The sequence below is a fragment of the Mobula hypostoma genome, chromosome 7, assembly GCF_963921235.1.
Source record: "Mobula hypostoma chromosome 7, sMobHyp1.1, whole genome shotgun sequence".
Lineage (NCBI taxonomy): Eukaryota > Metazoa > Chordata > Chondrichthyes > Myliobatiformes > Myliobatidae > Mobula > Mobula hypostoma.
The window spans coordinates 114,039,264-114,055,798 of record NC_086103.1 but is presented as its reverse complement, the minus strand read 5'-3'; the positions used below and the strand labels follow the sequence as shown (position 1 = coordinate 114,055,798).

Sequence of the window (16,535 nt, the reverse complement as noted above, 5' to 3'; positions counted from 1 at the left end):
TCCTCCTCACTGCTAACACTGCCACCCAGCTTCGTGTCATCTGCAAACTTGGAGATGCTGCATTTAATTCCCTCATCCAAGTCATTAATATATATTGTAAACATCTGGGGTCCCAGCACTGAGCCTTGCGGTACCCCACTAGTCGCTGCCTGCTATTCTGAAAAGGTCCCGTTTATTCCCACTCTTTGCTTCCTGTCTGCCAACCAATTCTCTATCCACATCAATACCTTACTCCCAATACCATGTGCTTTAAGTTTGCACACTAATCTCCTGTGTGGGACCTTGTCAAAAGCCCTTTGAAAATCCAAATATACCACATTCACTGGTTCTCCCCTATCCACTCTACTAGTTACATCCTCAAAAATTTCTATGAGATTCGTCAGACATGATTTTCCTTTCACAAATCCATGCTGACTTTGTCTGATGATTTCACCACTTTCCAAATGTGCTGTTATCACATCTTTGATAACTGACTCTAGCATTTTCCCCACCACCGGTCTATAATTCCCCGGTTTCTCTCTCCCTCCTTTTTTAAAAAGCGGGGTTACATTAGCCACCCTCCAATCCTCAGGAACTAGTCCATAATCTAAAGAGTTTTGAAAAATTATCACTAATGTATCCACTATTTCTTGTGCTACTTCCTTAAGCACTCTGGGATGCAGACCATCTGGCCCGGGGGATTTATCTGCCTCTAATCCCTTCAATTTACCTAACACCACTTCCCTACTAAGATGTATTTCCCTCAGTTCCTCCATCTCACTAGACCCTCTGTCCCCTACTATTTCCGGAAGATTGTTTATGTCCTCCTTAGTGAAGACAGAACCAAAGTAGTTATTCAATTGGTCTGCCATGTTCTTGTTCCCCATAATCATTCACCTGTTTTTGTCTGTAGGGGACCTACATTTGTCTTAACCAATCTTTTTCTTTTCACATATCTATAAAAGCTTTTACAGTCAGTTCTTATGTTCCCTGCTAGTTTTCTCTCATAATCTTTTTTCCCTTTCCTAATTAAGCCCTTCGTCCCCCTCTGCTGGACTCTGAATTTCTCCCAGTCCTCAGGTGAGCCGCTTTTTCTGGCTAATTTGTATGCTTCTTCTTTGGAATTGATACTATCCCTAATTTCCCTTGTCAGCAATGGGTGCACTACCTTCCCTGATTTATTCTTTTGCCAAACTGGGATGAACAATTGTTGTAGTTCATCCATGTGATCTTTAAATGCTTGCCATTGCATATCCACCGTCAACTCTCTAAGTATCATTTACCAGTCTACCTTAGCTAATTCACGTCTCATACCTTCAAAGTTACCCTTCTTTAAGTTCAGAACCTTTGTTTCTGAATTAACTATGTCACTCTCCATGTTAATGAAGAATTCCACCATATTATGGTCACTCTTACCCAAGAGGCCTTTCACGACAAGATTGCTAATTAACCCTTCCTCATTGCTCAATACCCAGTCTAGAATAGCCTGCTCTCTAGTTGGTTCCTCGACATGTTGGTTCAGAAAACCATCCCGCATACATTCCAAAAAACCTCTTCCTCAGCACCCTTACCAATTTGGTTCATCCAATCTATATGTAGATTGAAGTCACCCATTATAACTGCTGTTCCTTTATTGCACGCATTTCTAATTTCCTGTTTAATGCCATCCCCAACCTCACTAATACTGTTAGGTGACCTGTACACAACTCCCACCAGCGTTTTCTGCCCCTTAGTGTTCTGCAGCTCTACCCATATCGATTCCACGTCCTCCCGGCTAATGTCCTTCCTTTCTATTGCCTTAATCTCCTCTCTAACCAGCAATGCTACCCCACCTCCTTTTCTTTCATGTCTATCCCTCCTGGATATTGAATATCCCTGAATGTTGAGCTCCCATCCTTGGTCACCCTGGAGCCATGTCTCTGTGATCCCAACCATATCATATTCATTAATAACTATCTGCACTTTCAATTCATCCACCTTGTTACGAATGCTCCTTGCATTGACACACAAAGCCTTCAGGCTCGCTTTTACAACACTCTTGGCCCTTATACAATTATGCTGAAAAGTGGCCCTTTTTGATTTTTGCCCTGGATTTGCCGGCCTGCCGCTTGTACTTTTCACCTCACTACTTCTTGCTTCTACCCTCATTTTACACCCCTCTGTCTCCCTGCACTTGTTCCCATCCCCCTGTTGTGAACTAACCTCCTCTCTCCTAGTCTCTTTAATTTGATTCCCACCCCCAACAATTCTAGTTTAAAGTTACCTCAGTAGCCTTCGCAAATCTCCCCGCCAGGATACTGGTCCCCCTAGGATTCAAGTCCTTTTTGTACAGGTCACACCTGCGCCAAAAGAGGTCCCAATGATCCATAAACTTGAATCCCTGCCCCCTGCTCCAATCCCTCAGCCACGCATTTATCCTCCACCTCATTGCATTCCAAATCTCACTGTCGCGTGGCACAGGCAGTAATCCCGAGATTACTACCTTTGGCGTCCTTTTTCTCAACTCCCTTCCTAACTCCCTATATTCTCCTTTCAGGACCTCTTTCCTTTTCCTACCTATGTCATTGGTCCCTACATGTACCACGACCTCTGGCTCCTCACCCTCCCACTTCAGGATATCTTGGACGCGATCAGAAATATCCCGGACCCTGGCACCAGGGAGGCAAACTACCATCTGGGTCTCTGGACTGCGTCCACAGAATCGCCTATCTGACCCCCTTACTATCGAGTCCCCTATTACAACTGCCCTCCCCTTCCTTTCCCTACCCTTCTGAGCTACAGGGCCGGACTCTGTGCCAGAGGCACGGCCACTGTCGCTTCCCCCAGGTGGGCTGCCCCCCCAGCAGTACTCAAACAGGAGTACCTATTGTCAAGGGGCACAGCCACCGGGGTACTCTCTATTACCTGACTCTTCCCCTTCCCCCTCCTAACCGTGACCCACTTGTCTGCCTCCCGTGGCCCTGGTGTGACCACCTGCCTGTAACTCCTCTCTATCAACTCCTCACTCTCCCTGACCAGACGAAGGTCATCGAGTTGCAGCTCCAGTTCCCTAACCAAATAGACTGGCCTAATTTTTATGGAGCTGTGGGTGAAACTGTAAGTCTAAATACTGGCAGCTGCAAGAATTTGCAATAGATCATCAGCACTGAAATGACAGTGCAGTGAAAGATAGTAAAGCAATTTTTATTTCCTAGATTTGTTATGTAAAGGTAATTGGACTCAAGACTCGAAAGGTTTGGATATCAAATTTTAGAGAAAAAAAGATTTAAATCAGTGGGGAGTTAACTGAATACTAGTGCAGGCTTAAGAGAGTATGTCCTGATATTGTTTCTTGCCAACCATAACCATACCTCTTCCAACTTACAGGGAACTATGCCATGGAAGATTGGCAGATTTAGTGTAACTTCGTAAATTTCTGGTCTCTTAAATCTGTTCAAACTTCAGATTTATGAAATAAAAGATACGATTCAGCTTCCTGCTCAGTCTCACTCCCATGCAGCTTGGTCTGGATACATGAATCAACTGTCTTGGGCCTCTAGGTTCCAGTATAAGGCAGCAAGACTTCAGTAGTGACCAGGCTCTAGAATGCTCTGGCAGGCTTTCGATGTCTCCTGTAAACATTTATGGGTATGAGGGGTTGAAAATTTATTAAAATATCCCTGATATATAGAGGAATTTAAAAACTGTTGGACTAGTTACATTATTTAAAATATATATTTAAACATTTATTAAAACAATAAATAAATAAATAATAAACTAGAATATGCAACAGAGCTTTCCTTAATGGGCAGATTTGGTAGGCAGTGGTTCATAGAAGTAAATTACCTGGTCGATAACTTCACTCACCTCAACTCTGTACTGATTCCTCATTCTACAGGCTCACTTTTAAGGACTTGACAATTAATGTTATCAGGATTTTTAAAATTTGCACAATTTGACTTCTTTTGCACATTGGTTGTTTGTCAGTTTTTGTTTATGTAAAATTATTCACAAATTTGATTGTATTTCTTTATTTTCTTGTAAATGCCAGCATGAAAATGAATCCCAACATAGTATATGGTGACAGTATGTACTTTGATAATAAATTTACTTAGACAGTGTGATGCAGAGGGATCCAACACAATTAGGCAGAGTCAAGCGACAGAGAAGAGTGGCAGATGTGTTTATCTAGTACTTGGCTCCTTCCAAACTCATAACAGTTCTGATTAAATCCAGATCTGTGAGTGTCTGGATGCTGGAACCAGTAGCTACAGATATTTCGTGTCAACTTAATCTCAATCTGTATGATAAATAATTTTGAATCAAAAAAATTAAACAAACTTCTGAGTTTGTGATGTGTACACTTTTATTTATCTAAGCTACATTTAAATAATTTTTCTTGGTAATGAACTGAACATTTAGAGAAGTACAGCACAGAAACAAGCCCTTTGGCCCATCCAGTCCATGCTGAAACCATTTAAGTTGTCTACTCCCATCGACCTGCACTTAAAGCTCCCCATCTGTAATTTCTTCGGCTCTTCAACTTTTCGACCACACTTTGACTCAGACTTGCTATCACAGCCATATATCCTTTCTTGGAACGTGCCTCAGTCGCCAACTTACTCCAGTTGGCTTTAGGATTCGTTTCCAAGCCTCTCAATTTGGACCTTCTGAGGATCCCAGGTACTCACATTTTATTGACTCTGCCCCTCGCCGCTTCTCCCGTCAAGCTCTGAAGGTGACTCTCTCCGCCATGAGGAGGTACTTGGTGTCCCTATCCCAGACCCTTCCACACCTTCGGGACACTTTCTTCGCCGTCTGTAATGGTCCTACCCGTTATTTCATCCTCCGTCGGATGCACGCCTGCAGTCGCCGTTTTTTTGACTTTGTCATGTTAGGCAAAGATCGCAAGATCCTACATCTACTGACTCCAGAGCTTGCCGGCCCTGACGCTAGCAGGCATGAACTTCAGATTGCGGCCCCTGCCATTGATCTCGCCGGCTCCAACACCTCAGGGCATATTCAAAATCCGGACTCCAGCAACGACCGTGGACACCTTCACAGCGATTGCACAACCACCAACTGCGTCTCCAGCCTTGAACTCCAGGCCGGGTCTTTATGTGCTGCTATTGTGACTCCCGTCTCCTCTTCCCCCACCAATACTCTGCAATCCCGTCTCCCTCAGATCCCACCGTCAACTCCTGGGCCCTCAGAGGCTCCATCTTCCTCTCACCCCCAGCCTCCCCCCTCCCTCCTCTGATCCCAGCCTTGAACTCCAGGCCGGGTCTTTATGTGCTGCTGTTATGACTCCCGTCTCCCCTTCCCGCACCAATACTCTGCAATCCCGTCTCCCTCAGATCCCACCGTCAGCTCCTGGGCCCTCAGAGGCTCCATCTTCTTCTCACCCCAACCCTCCCCTCTCCATTGACACCCCCAGCCTCCACCCTTCCCCCTCTGATCCCAGCTCTCATCCATGCCGGGTCTTTACCATCCCCTCCGACCTTCAACTGTCGGAGGCAGAACGCTCTGTTCTCAGTAAGGGCCTCACCTTTGTCCCCCTTTGCCCACACCTCAGCGACTTCCGTGTTCGCCACGATGCGGAACTTTTCTTCCGCCGTCTCCGTCTCTGAGCCTACTTCTTCGGCAAGGACTCTTCCACCCCCACCGATGACCCCATCCCCCGTCTTCAACCCTCCTCTTCTTCATGGACACCCCGCTCTGGTCTTCTGCCTGCTCTGGATCTCTTTATTGCTAACTGCCGACGGGACATCAACTGTCTCGACTTCACCGCACCTTGTCCCCATTCCAACCTCACTCCTTCGGAACGCTCTGCTCTCCACTCCCTCCGCACTAATCCTAACCTTATTATTAAACCCGCCGATAAGGGGGGTGCTGTTGTAGTCTGGCGTACTGACCTCTACCTTGCCGAGGCACAGCGACAACTCGCGGATACCTCCTCTTATTTACCCCTCGATCGTGATCCCACTAAGGAGCACCAGGCCATTGTCTCCCACACCATCACCGACTTTATCCGCTCAGGGGATCTCCCATCCACTGCTACCAACCTTATAGTTCCCACACCCCGCACTTCCCGTTTCTACCTCCTACCCAAGATCCACAAACCTGCCTGTCCTGGCCGACCTATTGTCTCAGCTTGCTCCTTCCCCACCGAACTCATTTCTGCGTACCTCGACACTGTTTTATCACCCCTTGTTCAATCCCTTCCGACCTATGTTCGTGACACTTCTCACGCTCTTAAACTTTTCGATGATTTTAAGTTCCCTGGCCCCCACCGCTTTATTTTCACCATGGATGTCCAGTCCTTATATACTTCTATCCCCCATCAGGAAGGTCTCAAAGCTCTACGCTTCTTTTTGGATTCCAGACCTAATCAGTTCCCCTCTACGACCACTCTGCTCCGTCTAGCGGAATTAGTCCTTACTCTTAATAATTTCTCCTTTGGCTCCTCCCACTTCCTCCAAACTAAAGGTGTAGCTATGGGCACCCGTATGGGTCCTAGCTATGCCTGCCTTTTTGTTGGGTTTGTGGAACAATCTATGTTCCGTGCCTATTCTGGTATCTGTCCCCCACTTTTCCTTCGCTACATCGACGACTGCATTGGCGCTGCTTCCTGCACGCATGCAGAACTCGTTGACTTTATTAACTTTGCCTCCAACTTTCACCCTGCCCTCAAGTTTACCTGGTCCATTTCCGACACCTCCCTCCCCTTTCTAGATCTTTCTGTCTCTGTCTCTGGAGACAGCTTATCCACTGATGTCTACTATAAGCCTACTGACTCTCACAGCTATCTGGACTGTTCCTCTTCCTACCCTGTCTCTTGCAAAAACGCCATCCCCTTCTCGCAATTCCTCCGTCTCCGCTGCATCTGCTCTCAGGATGAGGCTTTTCATTCTAGGACGAGGGAGATGTCTTCCTTTTTTAAAGAAAGGGGCTTCCCTTCCTCCACTATCAACTCTGCTCTTAAATGCATCTCCCCCATTTCACGTACATCTACTCTCACTCCATCCTCTCGCCACCCCACTAGGAATAGGGTTCCCCTGGTCCTCACCTACCACCCCACCAGCCTCCGGGTCCAACATATTATTCTCCGTAACTTCCGCCACCTCCAACGGGATCCCACCACTAAGCACATCTTTCCCTCCCCACCTCTCTCTGCATTCCACAGGGATCGTTCCCTGCACAACTCCCTTGTCCATTTGTCCCCCCCATACCTCCCCACTGATCTCCCTCCTGGCACTTATCCGTGTAAGCGGAACAAGTGCTACACATGCCCTTCCACTTCCTCCCTTACCACCATTCAGGGCCCCAAACAGTCCTTCCAGGTGAGGCAACACTTCACCTGTGAGTCGACTGGGGTGATATACTGCGTCCGGTGCTCCCGATGTGGCCTTTTATATATTGGCAAGACCCGACGCAGACTGGGAGACCGCTTTGCTGAACATCTATGCTCTGTCCGCCAGAGAAAGCAGGATCTCCCAGTGGCCACACATTTTAATTCCACATCCCATTCCCATTCTGACATGTCTATCCACGGCCTCCTCTACTGTAAAGATGAAGCCACACTCAGGTTGGAGGAACAACACCTTATATTCCGTCTGGGTAGCCTCCAACCTGATGGCATGAACATCGACTTCTCTAAATTCCGCTAATGCCCCACCTCCCCCTCGTACCCCATCTGTTACTTATTTTTATACACATTTTTCTCTCACTCTCATTTTTCTCCTTCTGTCCCTCTGAATATACCCCTTGCCCATCCTCTGGGTACCCCCCCTTGTCTTTCTTCCCGGACCTCCTGTCCCATGATCCTCTCATATCCCGTTTGCCAATCACCTGTCCAGCTCTTGGCTCCATCCCTCCCCCTCCTGTCTTCTCCTGTCATTTTGGATCTCCCCCTCCCCCTCCTACTTTCAAATCCCTTACTCACTCTTCCTTCAGTTAGTCCTGACGAAGGGTCTCGGCCTGAAACGGCGACTGCACCTCTTCCTACAGATGCTGCTTGGCCTGCTGCGTTCACCAGCAACTTGTATGTGCGTTGCACTTAAAGGTGTTGATTCTATCTGAATAGATTATCTCAAAACAGATTTTACCTGTAGGGTTGTCTGCTGCCCCCCAGTGGTGTTGTGGTATAAACACAAGAAAACCTGCAGATGCTGGAAATCCAGCAACACGCGCAAAATGCTGGATCTGCCTTTCTGTTCCGTTCCTCCAGCATTTTGTGCGTGTTGCCTGATATGATAGTACTTTAGTTTTGGTATTTGTTTACTTTCAGTAGTGTATCAAAGGAAGCACATATGCATTTTGAAATGACAACTAAAATTTTATTTGGAAAATGTTTATAATTGTAGTTCAATTAATTTTCTATTAGTAGCAACCTTGTAAGTGGAGTTCAGACAAATCTTCGTAATTACTCTGTTCTTCTCAATGAATTCTGAAATTTCATCTTTACCATCAATCTACTGTTAAACATCCAACTGATTTTTGTTTCTAAGTTTGCAATTATATTTAGCATAATTGTCAAACCATAACATTTACAGATTCAGCCACAATTCAGGAATTGATTACACAGTTTATTTGGTTACTTTAGAGATTACTAAGGGAGAACTGCATTACTGAGTTCCAAACTTTTCAGTGAGCCATTTGAAAAACCTTTTTTAAAAACAATTCCAAATACATTTAAAATAATCCAAAGCAGAAACAAGGAAACTGGGCCGCAATTTTACCTCAAAAGATCTTTCATCAAAATTTAATTATCAGATATAACAATTATTCATCAAATTCTAAACAGAGGAAATTCTGAATATGTTGGAGATCTTGAGCAACACACACATAATGCTGGAGGAACTCAGAAAGTTAGGCAGCAGCTAAGGAGGGGAATAAACAGGCAGAGTTCTTTCATCAGGACTGGAATGAAAGGCAATGGAAGCCTGAATAACAAGGTGGGGGGAGGTAAAAGAGTACAAGCTGGCAGGTGTGATATCACACGAGGTGAGGAGGAAATTGAGTGTGTGGAGAGGCGGGGATGAAGTGAGAAGCTCAGAGGTGATAGGTGGAAGAGGTAAAGGGTTGAAGAAGAAGGAATTTGATAGGAGAGGAGAGTGGACTATGGGAGAAAGGGAAGGGGGAGAGGCACCAGAGGGAGATGATGGGCAGGTGAGAAGGGAACAAGAATGGGGAATGAGAAATGAGACAAGTGGGAGCGGGAGACATTTTGCTTTGCAAACTTACTTCTTTGTGGAAAATTGTGAATGTTTTCAGAAGTACGATTGAAGGTTAAGAGGGTGCTTTGAGATGTTATAAAAATCCACACAGTTTTATTTTCTTTCTTTTTAGAAGTCAGTTTTAGATGTCAAAATCTAAATTATACCACTAGCTGAATGCTGGTTTATCATGGTGAAGTACGACTTGTGAACAGAGGAGTTGCCAGGATGTATTAAAATGAACAATTGAACATCGAACAGTAGAGCAGAGGAACTGGTGTTTTGGCCCACAGTGTTGTGCTGAACTAATTAAGCTTGTGAAGCCTAATCCCTTCTGCTTACATGCGCTGTATATCCCCCCATTCTCTGCAAATTCATCTGCTTATCTCAGAGACTCTTATTATATCTGTCTCCTCAATTCCATCTCTGGCAGTGCATTTCAGGCACTTAGCACTCTGTAAAAAAAAAACTTTGAATTTTCCTCCTCTCACTTGAAATATTTGCCCTGTAATATTAGATACTTTGGCCCTGCCAAGAAAGGATATTGGTTGCCTGCTCCACCTATGCCTCTTAGCATTTTATAAACCTCCACTGAAGGTTTTCCTTCAGCATCCACTGCTCCAGTGAAAGTTTGTCTTAAGAACAAATGCCTTCTAATCCAGACAACATCCTGGTAGTTGTCAGATAACAACTACTTAAATATCAACAGTTGGAGTGGGGTGGGGGGAGAAAGTAGCAATTTGAAACAGGTTGCACGCACATCGTTGAAAAGAAAACTGAGTGATTACCGGAACATATTAAATTGAATATTAAATAGCAGGGGCTTCATGCACCCAGCCAGTAAATGGCTTGAGTATTATTGGAGTCATGTAGGAAGCCAAAGACGACGGGCCACAGTGGGATGTAGAATTAAAGAGACAGATTGAAAGATCTGCTTTTGGCTTCTCAGTTGTAGAGGAGACTACATCATTAGCACCAATTGCAAAACAGTAAATCAGAAGGGACAAATAAATTACTGCTTCACTTCGAAGGAATGTTTGTGTCCCTGGATGGTGGGAAGGAATAAGGTAAAGGCCATATGTTTGACCTGCTCCAGTTACATGAGAAAAGAAGAGTTTCTGCTGGAGGTGGTGTCGGAGAGGGAATAGTCCCATTGGAAAGCTGAACTGGGGGTAGCGTGTAACCCAGGCTAATTAAACCCAAAATTGCAATGGTAAGACGTTCTACCTGCAGAGGGTTGAAAACGAGTTTGACCAATTTTTTTTTTAATTTAAAAAAAAATGCTATGCGAGGGAGAGTTGGGCTGGACACAGGACGGGCTAGGAGTGAAATGCAGCTTCAAATAGAAGCTGAAGACATGAACTGATAAGAGTGTAATTTGCAGTGAGTATCCTTACCCTCAGGATGAGACCCCTGGAGGAGAGACAATAGCAATAAAAGATTTATTGAAGTTATGGCTACAGCACGCGGCATCTATAATGAGACAATATCGGCAGAGATCAGTATCCAAAATCCATACCATGTGGTCGGGAATGAGTTCTGCAAAATCAGACAAAGGTTTTGTACAAGTTTGTGAATTGACTTACTGTGGATGATCAGCTATTTCATCCAATGAACCAAGATGGCGAGCCACCCCGATGAAGAATGGAATGTATAATGACGCCGAGGATTTAGTATGGTTGGATATATAAGTTATTTTCATTCGAAGAATCTGAATTTGATTTTCTGAAAGAACTGATTATTTTTGCACAGACTATGTTGAAGTTACTGAATGAGATTTACTTTGTTTAAGAGGTGTGATGTTGGAGAATTGTGAAAGGAGTTAAACTATGCATATGTAATATTTGAATTTGAATTTAAACTTGTAGATATACTGTCTGGAACTGAAATTGAAGTTAACTATAATACTTGAGAATAGGAATTTTGTTTTCTAACTAACTAGGGATAAGTAAAAAGGAAAGTTCGGTCTGTAAACTTTTAAATAGGGAATAACACTAGATCTAATTAGAGAAATTGGAGTCACAAAGGTTATTCTAATGAATATCACCAATTCTAACTGAACAGGAATTTGGCTTTTGTTGATGTCTAAGATTTGGAACCTAAAGAGAATGTTTGAATTTTAAATTGTTCTTGCTCATGTAAATATTTTGTACATATTGTTTTTCTCATAAACAAAACCTTATTTCCAGAAGTGTGTGGTTTCTATTCACTGCCTCCTTCTGATACCTGGATTCTTCTGAGGGCCTATTAGCACCTAGTGTAATCTGATTTTCTCTAAAGAGTGCGATGACTAGTCACATACGATAAGACTGGTGCTACACAGGTGTTACAAGTGGGAAAGATATTCCTGGTAATGGTATCCTGTTTGGAGATGAAAACTACGGTGATGGACATTTGAAGGCTGGTGTGGTTGTAGTTGAAGACAGGGGAAAATCTATCTTTGTTCTGGCTGGGAGACAACAGAGCCAGAACGTGTGCAGTAAATGGAGGAGACACCATTAAGCCCCCTGGTTAAGTATGGTAGAGTGAAAGCCATGATGATGGAAGACACCTCAAAGGCATTGATAGAAAAAATCTCATCTTCAAAGCAGAGTTGATAGAAACGGGGAATGGGATGCAAGGGGGTGTAGCCGAGATGCCTGTGGGAGTCGGTGGGCTTATAGTGGAAACACTAGCTGACCTATCATGAAGATGGACCAAGAAGAATCAGTAATGAACCATGAGAAATGAGAACAGAATAGAAATTTACAGCAAAAGTCATAAGATTGTTGATTCTGTACAAGTGCAACTATCAGAGCCAATGTTGAATTGAATTGACTACATCCTTCATATACATGAGGAGTAAAAATCTTTAAGTTACATCTGGGTCTAAATGTGCAATTTATAGTAATTTATAATAAATAACATGTACAACAGGACAGTCAATATAACATAGAAATACAGTTGTATCAGCATGAATTAATCGGCCTGATGGCCTGGTGGAAGAAGCTGTCCTAGAGCCTATTGGTCCTGGTTTCCCAGATGGTAGCAGTGGAACAGTTTGTTGTTGGGGTGACTCGGGTCCCCAGTGATCTTCGGGCCCTTTTTACACACGTCTTTGTAAATGTCCTGAATAGTGGGAAGTTCACATCTACAGATGTGCTGGGCTGTCCGCACCACTCTCTGCAGAGTCCTGCAATTGAGGAAAATGCAGTTCCCATACCAGGCAGTGAAGCAGCCAGTCAGGATGCTCTCAATCATACCCCTGTAGAAAGCCCTTAGGATTTGGGGACCCATACCAAACTTCTTCAACCATCTGATGTGAAAGATGTGCTGCTGTGCTTTTTTTTTAACCACACAGCCAGTACGTACAGACCACGTGAGATCCTCAGTGATATGTATGCCAAGGAATTTAAAGCTGTTCACTCTCTATCCCAGATCCATTGATGTCAATAGGGGTTAGCCTGTCTCCATTCCTCCTGTAATCCACAACCAGCTCCTTTGTTTTTGCGATGTTGAGGGAGAGGTTGTTATCTTGACACCACTGTGTCAGGGTGATGACTTCTTCTCTGTAGGCTGCCTCATTGTTATTTGAGATTAGGACAATCAATGCAGTATTGTCAGCAATTTTAATTAGCAGATTGGAACTGTGGGTGGCAAGCCGGTCATGGGTATACAGAGAGTAAAGGAGGGGGCAGGGGTGAGGGAGCCCACCCTTACCACCTGCTGGTGATCTGGCAGGAAGTCTAGGATCCAGCTGCACGAGGCAGGGTGAAGACTGAGGTCTCTGAGCTTCTCGTCGAGCCTGGATGGAACTATGGTGTTGAATGCTGAACTGTAGTCCACGAACAGCATTCTCACATAAGCATCCTTCTTCTCCAGGTGTATAAGGACGATGTGTAGAACTATGGCTATTGCGTCATCTGTCGATCGGTTATGTCGGTAGGCAAATTGTAGGGGGTCCAGTTTGGGTGGTAGCATGCTGCGGATGTAGTCCCTGACCAGGCTCTCAAAGCATTTGCTTATTATTGAGGTAAGTGTGACAGGACGCCAGTCGTTCAGACATGTTCCCTTGGTCTTTTTAGGTACAGGAGCCGTGGTGGATGTTTTGAAGCAGGAGGGCACTCTACACTGGGAGAGGGAGAGATTTAAAATTTTCTGTAAACATACCTGCCAGCTGTGCCGCTGTGTATTCATCAATGTAAGAAAAAAAGTGTTTGAGGGAGGGGATGCTGATCAAGACTGAAGTAAAGACTATCCTTTGCAAGTCTCAGGTCCTTTCCCCATAGACACACTGTTGTCTTGGAGAATATGAATAGTGTTTTAAGAGGAGTTTTTAAATAGCGAAGGAGAGTGGAGTGGGAGGGAACTGGTTGAATCTCTATCTAAGAAAGATGTGAAGGACGTTCAGACAGCCTTGGTGTGGCTTGGACACGCAGAGAGATTGGACAGCCGTGGCGGTGGTGAGCCAGTTGAGAACAGGAAACTGGAACTTGCCAAGTGGTGGAAGGTGTCAGAGGTGTGGTATTTGTAAGTGAGTAGTGAATAGAAAAGGGAGAAAAACTACATTTAAGGTTAGAGGAAATACATTATGCTGAGCAAAAGAAGCCTGAGACAATATGTCTGAGGATAATCCTGCTTTTGGTGCAAGGGAAGGTGGTAAAAGAAGGCCATGTGGCCTCAGGCGCTATGAGGTCTTAGAAGGAAGATCTCCCAAGAAAATCATGTCAGTGACTGCTTGGGAGGCAATAACCCGATGCTCAATGATAGGGTTATGCCCTTTGACAAGTATGAAGAGGAGCCTGAAACTGACATTTGGCCTTTCAAAATAAATGATTCAGTGACAGTTCCACCATCTGCTTAATTATCCTGCATAACTGTGGAAATAATCGTCAAATCAATGTTTTCAGCTCCCCCTGACCCAGTCTGGAATATTGTAAATGGCTTTGAAATATAAGTTTTCTGGAATTGTCTTTTGTCTGTAGATTAAGAAGAACTGTTTGGTGTAATATTAATTCAGTAACCCCACAATTGAATTCTGGGATTTAGTTTGCTATTAGTTTTCAAGGTGGGGCATATCGCCAGAATGACAATTGCTGAACAAGTTATTTTTAATGGTTTGTAATGTAAAAATCTGCTTACTTTTTTCCAGCTGTTGGCATTCCTTCAAGGATTATTCACGTTCTACCACGAAGGCTATGAGCTTGCACAGGAATTTGCACCATACAAACAGCAGCTGCAGTACAACTTGCAAAATGTGAGATCTCTTCTTTTACAAAAACCTTGCTAAAATGAAACAAATGGGGAAATGGTGCCATTAAGCTTGATTTTTAAAAGCTGTGGGTTAATCATAGTTTTAATGTGTACAAATTAATCATTTAACAATTTAAAGAAAAAGTTTTGAAGCATAGTGGATTAATTTAAGAATTTATTACTTTTAAGAATCTATTTCTTAAATCGAATTACTTTGCTTCTACATTGCTTTTACGTTGGATGCATTAAATTTGAAGTTCAAAGTAAATTTATTATCAAAGTACATAGTGTCACCATAACCCTGAGATTCATTTTCCTGTGGGCATACTCCGTAAATCCAAGAACCGTAAAAAAAAATCAATGAAAAACTGCACTCAAAAGGGTGGACAAACACCCAATGTGCAAAAGACAACAAACTGTGCAAATTGATCTGGAATGTAGTCAAGATTTTATTTTGGTTGGCATTTTGTGTATGAGCAGCCTCAAGGGACAACAGAACATTGTATCATGGATGACATAATGTACATCAAACACAGTGGAATAACACTGACCCTTGCCAAAGCATCAAAGTGACTTGTGTCCCTGTGCAGTAAAGCCAGTTATCGAGCACAATGAATATCTCAGTCTAGTCACCTCTCATCCTCTTTCATCCAACAAGGAAAACCCTAGTTTGCTCAACTTTTTCTCATAAGATATGATCTCTGATCCAGGCAGCACCCTACTAAGTAGCCTTCTTATAATGAGGTGACCAGAATTTAACATGATATTCCAAGTGTAGTGCAGCCAGAATTTTGTAGATCTACAACATTACCTCACAGCTCTTGAACTTAGTCTCCTGACTAATGAAGGCCAACATTCCATACACTTTCTTAACCACCCTATCAACTTGCATGGCAACCTTGAGGGATCTCTGGATGTGGACCACAAGATCTCTCTGTTCCTCCACACTGTTAATAATATTGCCATTAACCTTCTAATCTGCCATCAAGTTTAAATGTCCAAAATGTATCAGTCACATTTTTCCATATTGAACTCCATCTGCCACTTCTCAGCCCAACTCTGCATCCTCTCAATGTCCTGTGGTAATCTACAACAGCATTCTGCACTATCCATAACACCACCAATCTTCATGTCATCTGCAAACTTACTAGCCAACTTTTCCACTTCCTCATCCAAGTCACTTATAAAATGCACGAAGAACAGGGAGCCCAGAACAAGTCCCAGCTGGACACCACTAGTCACCAAACTCCAAGCAGAAGAGGCTCCTTCTTACAACCGCCCTCTGCCTTCTGTGGGCAAGCCAATTCTGAATCCATGCAGCCAGGTTTCCCTAGTGCATGCCTTCTGACTTTCTGAATGAGCCTTCTATGGGAACCTGTTTTGAACACCCTACTTAAACCAATGCACACCCCATCCACCACTCTACCTTCTTCAATTTGTTTTGGCACTTCCTCAAAGAATCCAGTCAGACTCATGAGGCACAGCCTGCCCCGCGTAAAGGCATGGTGACTAACTCTCAGCTGATTTTGCTTCTCCAAATCCTTGTAAGTCCTGTCTGTAAGAATGCTGTCCAATAGTTTGCCCACCACTGATCAATAGTTCTCAGGATTATCCCTATTATCTTTCTTGAACAAATGGATAACATTTGCTACCCTCCGATCTTCTGGCACTACTCCTGTGGCCAGTGTGGAAGCAAGATCATCGTGAAATGTGCAGCAGTCTCTTCCTTTGCTTCTTGTTGTAACCTGAGGTGTATCCCATCTGGCCCCAGGGAATTATCTACCCTGATGTTTTTCTAAAGTTCCAGCACATCCACTTTCTTAACCCCGACATGACCCCACCTGTTCTACACTGTCCTGACATTTGTTAAGGTACCTCTTACTGGAGGATACTGAAGCAAGGTATTCATAAGGACCTCCCCTACCTCTTCAATGTCCAGCTACGTTTCCTCTTTTTCCCTGAATGGCTTTGCCCTCACTCTAGTCATCCTGCTGTTCTTCACATATGTGTAGAACCCCAGTTCCTTAACCCTACTCATCAAGGTATTCTCCTGTCACTTTTATCTCTCCTAAATCCCTTTTTAAGCACCTTCCTGTCTAATTCTTGCTTCCTAAACCTTAAATATAT

The 16,535-nt window shown here is 43.9% G+C and overlaps 1 protein-coding gene across 3 annotated transcripts in view; it reads left to right on the top strand.

The window, feature by feature from the left end:
- arhgap42a (Rho GTPase activating protein 42a) overlaps window positions 1-16,535 on the top strand; it is a 307,232-nt gene that overhangs the window by 230,598 nt on the left and 60,099 nt on the right. For all 3 annotated transcript variants that reach the window (XM_063053810.1, XM_063053809.1, XM_063053808.1), the window contains exon 7: window positions 14,308-14,412. In XM_063053810.1, coding sequence (XP_062909880.1) covers window positions 14,308-14,412 — 105 coding nt within the window. The remainder of the gene's footprint in view (window positions 1-14,307; window positions 14,413-16,535) is intronic.